Here is a 6,149-nt window from a genome sequence, read left to right as displayed (position 1 = left end):
TCGATCACCGTTATTACTAGGTATTTCTGCCGGTCCCGTCTCTTTTTTGCGCCCTCTATTATGTCCCGTAGCAACCGCAAAACAGCTTATGATCTGGAGCTTTTTGTTGTCTTTCGTGCGTTTGCTTTGGTTCCACGATTTTTTAGCTTTCCCGATGGGTCACTCATAGAGTCAGCGTCAAGCTGCTTTTGTCCAGATGTAGAAGTGTTGCTTCCCGTACGATGGCTAAAGTCATCCTTTCAGAACGTTGAACATAGCCATTTAATCCAGCCGGACTGCAGAAGAAGTCGATTCCTTTTGCCCTTGTCGATTTCTCAACCGAGACATAATATCTCTGCCGTACTGTGGCACGCCTCAGCTGTCGGTGCCTTCGACAATGGTTGTTGCTTTCTTTGCGTCAAAACAGACCAAGCTCATATGAATGGGGCAGACCAACCCGGCTACGAACAGAAATGGAGTGACATGAACAGTGAAGAGGAAGCTCGGCATAACGCTACGTGGTATCGAACTCAATGATCCGTTGGCGATGGTGAACGACGAAGACAACAGTGAAGAAAATGCAGCCATAACGAGGCAGCAGGAAAGTTTGTGTTTGAGTATTTCGTTATAGCTGTGAAGAATTATAGGACCGTTTCCTTGACTTTTGCAGTGGATGTTAACGCCTTTTTACCGTTACTTCTACTATGGATGTTGTTGGTGTTGCTGCTACGGACGATAAGTTATTTGGTAAGGGTTATTTGGTAAAAAAGCGCTCATTCGATGGAGTCGTCGAAAAAGTGCTAGTGACGATAATAAAAATAATGGAAACCCCCACCATATTTGTGCCATTGCCAACTTTTCCCGCCAACTTGACTGCTTGTGTTTTTCCATTCTCACATCTAGGTATCACTCTCTAACTGTAGACTAGCCAGGGTACGTGGTGCGTCCGCATGCCTATGTCTGTTCGTATCATTCGCGCTGTTTCTTTATATAAATATGTGTATTTCTGTGACACGAAGAAAGAAGATCATGTTGACATTGATGGTCTAGTAGACAATGTCCATAATATAGCAAAGTGTGCCAACATTGTTGACTGTTTGGTGGTGACCCCTCGTCGAGGCAGCGTGGCCAGATATCTGTCAGTAGCAGTCGTAAAAGTGGGGTAAAAAAAATTCTCGTAGAAAAAAAAGAAAGATAAATCGCGTATACATAATATTCCAGTGATATGTCGACTGCGTGCGCTTTCTTTTTGTTAGTAGAGCGTTCCTCGATATTTGTAGAGACGACCTGCAAGCACACACAGCTTTCTGAGTTGCCAGTTGCACAAGAGGGGGAAATGAAAAGTAGAAATAGCATAAAATTATTTGGCATCAAACACGTAGCTTTCCGAATAATCAATCGTAGGTTGCTGTTAAATCGAATTAGTATTGCAGTCGAGAATGTCTGCTTTTGGATGATCTGGTGTCTCAGAAATACACGGTACACATCGGACAATACGTAACGATAGTGCGCCGTTTCTGAGGTAATCAGAAAATTCCAGAATACGTGTTAAAATCTTCTCCCTTTGCGTGAACAATACAATTTAATGCATATTATATCTAATAATTAGTGCTTATTGTATTCGCCCAGTCACCTCGGCTGACATGGCCTTTTTATCCGTCGCAGTAGTTCAGTACTAACCAGATAAATTAGCGGGTCGGCGCAACACTTATTTTGATTGCCTCAGAGGTACGTAGAGCCTTGTCAATTGCCAACAGGTTAGCTAATCCAGAGATATGTGTCAACGTGACCGACCAGATAAATGGATGTTAAGCCTTACTTGGTATCAGAGTATTAGGTACTACTCGCTACCCTTTTACGAAGGTATTTAATGAAATTTCTTAGTCGAAAGCAGTTAGCACGTAAACAGAGCACTGTGTTGTACAAAAGCTATCCTTATAAAGATCTTCTGGTCGCGAAATTTACATTTAATACAATGGTACGACACAATGGTATCGTCATGCAGAACAAAAGCTACTGAAAGTTGTTTCGTAGTGAGCATCATTAGGATATAACCTGTCTAAACAAACCGAAGATGTATTATAGTGTAGACGGCTTATTTTTTAGATAAAGTAAAAGGCATTTGATGATAAGGTACTACTCTTTTTTTACAGGCAAAATCGTTTCGTAATGCGTTAAGTGCGCCATCTAGCGAGCGGTGTGCAAACACCTTGTTCCATCGTCTGGTTTTGCCACTATCGGGCGACCTCCTTGCGGAGGGCAACCATCGTGGTAGACAACGGAGATGCCGGGGGCCGGGTTACGTTACTCGGCCACCTACAAGAGCCCATACCGCGACGATGCGCCATCGACGTTACCGTCAGAACAGAAAACTGCTTCCGCCACTAAAGAGAACAACAAGCCTATTGTCACCATTCGAGGGTACGATGACAGGAACACCGAGGACAGTGCGACATCAAGACCACAGGTTGGCGTTCATGCATACACGCACGCACGCACGCACGGACACACACAAACACATACACAGACACGCACACACACACGCACACACACACACACACACACACACACTCACAACACACGCGCGCATACATCGTTATGGATGTATATATACATGTGCATTACTTAGAAATTGCCGTCTTCGTAGCGCCTGTTTATGAATACAGGGTAATCACAACATATTGGAGAAGATGGATTGATAGTAACTAAGTTTGTAGAGCACCAGCTTGCCGAATACCGGTAACTCCAATCATCGGTCACATTGAATAGGGTAGCTTGTGAAAATGCTAAAAAAACACAAACATAACCCTCTTTTATACTAGTTTCCACTAATTCATATCAGTTTATTTATATGGTAAAAATGATATTACCTTTAATAAAGAGATGCTCCCTAGGTTGTTAAAGTTAAGCTCGTATGATATGGGAAAAATTTGACATAGGCAATAAAAAAGATAGTTTCATTTAATAGCGCTATCTACTGTTTCTTTGTTCCCACACGAAGGTTATCGTTTCATCGAATCCTAACAAAGGACACGCGTAGCAAAAAGCTGAAGTATATTGTAAAAAAATTCCATTTTGTGATACGCGAACCGTAAATTCTAAATTGATGGCGGTTGAGTAAAGAATATCTTTTAGCATGTTAATAATTGTGAGTTGTTTGTTGCATGACTCGGTATGTTTCTTTCGCATAAAATAGACTACCTGTAAAGGCGATCAGACGAAACAGGGATCAGGCGAAAACACAACAATGTATACTATTTATTATATTCCGTACATTGTCTGTATATAATAAATATTCATTGAATGCTGTTGTGTTGATCTCTTTATTCCCTCGCTGGTAGAGCCTTGTAGTGAACGGAAACGATAGTTGATGTAATAATCGCTAAACCAACTAGGATCCTTCTTGCATGACACGGATATATATATATATATATATATGCATATATGTGTACTGTTCTATTCCTCATCGACTCTCTTGTTCTATTTCTTCCTTCTATCTCATTTTCTGTCCTTGGCTTTGTGGCCTGCATCTCTCGATATGCGATCGATCCTGTTGCTGCAACTTGCTCGGTGCCACTGCTGCCCTTGATCCTGGTCTGATGTACGCTGGCCGTTACGTGATTACAATGACAGGTAGTTGACTATCAGCTAGCCCGCGACGAGTACGACTCTGTTAGGAGTATAGGTGGGGTCTCGTCATCGAGTGGCAGCGGGAGCGAAGGGCTAGGATCACCACCCTCACCACCCACGCCCCTCATTAAGACATTGGCGTCGCCCGCCTCAAAATCCCTGCCCGTCGATCCTCTGCAATTCGTCAAAGTGCCGCTACCAACACTTTGCAAACAGGTACAAACAGAACTAAAGCAAAATTATTCTGCATTTACCTAATAAATAAGAAATGATCAATGGGCTATTGGGTGAGTGACAGGTTAGTGCTTATTAGAAATCATTAGGCGGCAAAGGTTTCAATTTAGCGTCAACAGGTATCTAAAGAAATATATTTATCTCATATGGAATACGTAAATTTAGGTCTCCAAATGGGAGTATCACGGCGGGTGTTTAGCAAATCAAAGCATAACGGTGCAAACAATGCTCGCCGTGTTAAAATAATTTTTTCCTTGTATAATATCATGCAGTGTAATATCAGATAATAGAAGGTTTTAATAATATGCCTCTCTACTATTCATCAGCTGATCAGATTTGTAAGTGTGAGGTGCTAAACTGGTTCATCCTTTGTCCACGAGTGGAAATGATAGAAGTTTCCGTTCAGAAAAGTCTTCTGCAAATGATTGATGTTGTTCTGCATATCAAAAATGGCTACGTATGGAAAGCCTAAACGCGTTTTAATCAGCTGCCACTTGACGAAAGCATCATAGCCTCATCGCATCATTAAACAGACGACCTTCGTCTGTATCATGTTTTCTGTTGCTTCATTGGACTCACCTGTTGACAATATTCACACTGCTATGGGTGAAGCAACGATATCCAAAGTCCCATTCCTATGACTCAATATAATATCATTATGCATGTAGTATAGGAAACATTCCACAGCAAAAACATCCTTCTCAAAATTCGATCGAAGCGTGCATGCTCCCCTGTCTCTCTGTCTGTATATGTTTTCACGGCAAATCGAAAAAGTTTTAGCTTACGCTAACATGGCCAATAGTTTCAGATCTTCTATTCTTCTCTCATGTCGAATAATAAGCAAACGGTTCACTGGATTAAATCCTAGCCAGCGACGTTCCTGTCACGTACGTCGGGCTCTGTAGATATAATGAAGAAACGTCTCGATGGACAAAATAAGGACTCGCGTGCTGCCATGTTTGCATCGTTCTGCTCCGCCGATCGAACAGTTCGAACTAATCGACATCTAGCTCAAACGTTATCTATCAGACAAGTTCCGTTGCTTGATCACGTGTGCTTGGTGCGCCGGCGATGATAAGCAGCGTCTGTTGCAGCTCGTCAGACGCGAAATTATCAGTTAGAATCATGTATTACGTTGACCCCTTACCTGATTCTTCCCATCTAACCAGAGACGCGTTTCGTGACGTATCAATTAATAATATCTGAGTATCCATCCTGGTGTTGGAAGTTTCTGAAGAAGAACGATCATTGGTCTGTTTTATGAGACGAAAGAAGTCAATAGAACATTGAATCGACAAACAGCTGATGTTTGTCTGTTGATAGAGTCAGAACGTGTGTAACTCACTCACGCTTTTGATATAACCTATTTCATATAGCCTACAGGTGACCTATGGAATTCGCTGTCGCTGTTATGTTTAACGTATGAAACTTCGTTTTATATCGCGGAAGCAGAGGCGTCAGCGTAATGAATTTCCAATGTTCGAGAAAAGATCATTGAAAAGATGTGTACTAGGCTTAATGATGGACCAAGAAAAAATCCATGAAAATTTAAAAAAAATAACTCGTCGGCGTAGCGGAATCAAATCTGTTTATGTTAGTACTATACTGAGAATAGAAAAACATCTAGCTAGGAAAACGGTAAATACTGTTTTGGCAGACCAATACAAAAATGTCGTCGGTCAGCCGTCGCCAGCCAGGCCTGATCGTACAACATGTGTATCGGGCCAGGCCAAATAATTTTATCACTCAGTAGCCTGTATCGGTAGACGATTGTGCTTAAGCCTATTGATTTCGAGGGTGGCGGAAAAATTCAATGACTATGTGTGTAGCATTCTAACTGAGTAAATATCATGGGAGTCAACAGATCGGACGATCTACGGCGTAAGTCTTTCGTTCCAAAGTTGAAAAAATTGAGACAGCTCTTTGGCATCCAGTACATTTTCACAATGTAACATAAATATAATACGATGACTATTCTTCTAGTAATTGCCTATTGACTTGCTCGATACGGTAACACGCCGTAGAACGTTTTGCTTGGATATTCAAGGAACCGACAAAAAACCGCATCCTATTATTAATGAAGCGTCATTTATGTTTACCCGCTCTGCGTTTGGCAGACGAGTGACCTCCATCGAAAAGCCTATGTCAGCATTGGATAGAATTCTTTACATGGTTGATCAGTGAAAGGCCACAGCCTATTTTCGGCGTTTTCTCCTAAATGTCGACTGGAAATCATATTTTTTATTCCCTAGGCCTTTGACTGTTAGTGCACGATAGTGATAATACGTCGAGGTAAATTGCATTAC

General features: G+C 41.7%; 1 protein-coding gene across 6 annotated transcripts in view; it reads left to right on the top strand.

Moving 5' to 3' along the window:
- smash (smallish) overlaps positions 1 to 6,149 on the top strand; it is an 86,272-nt gene that overhangs the window by 44,875 nt on the left and 35,248 nt on the right. For 4 of the 6 annotated variants that reach the window (XM_086991670.1, XM_022809514.2, XM_022809511.2 and 1 more), the window contains exons 2-3: positions 2,133 to 2,446; positions 3,613 to 3,825. In XM_086991670.1, the coding sequence (XP_086847796.1) occupies positions 2,264 to 2,446; positions 3,613 to 3,825 (396 nt within the window). In that variant the 5' untranslated portion in view covers positions 2,133 to 2,263. Of the gene's footprint in view, positions 1 to 146; positions 727 to 2,132; positions 2,447 to 3,612; positions 3,826 to 6,149 lie in introns of those variants that run through there. The other 2 variants (XM_022809513.2, XM_022809515.2) reach the window with 2 other exon arrangements.

The sequence above is a fragment of the Varroa destructor genome, unplaced genomic scaffold, assembly GCF_002443255.2.
Source record: "Varroa destructor unplaced genomic scaffold, Vdes_3.0 BEIS01000005.1, whole genome shotgun sequence".
NCBI lineage: Eukaryota > Metazoa > Arthropoda > Arachnida > Mesostigmata > Varroidae > Varroa > Varroa destructor.
Note: the sequence above shows the minus strand (reverse complement) of the source record. Positions and strands in the feature narration are given on the sequence as shown.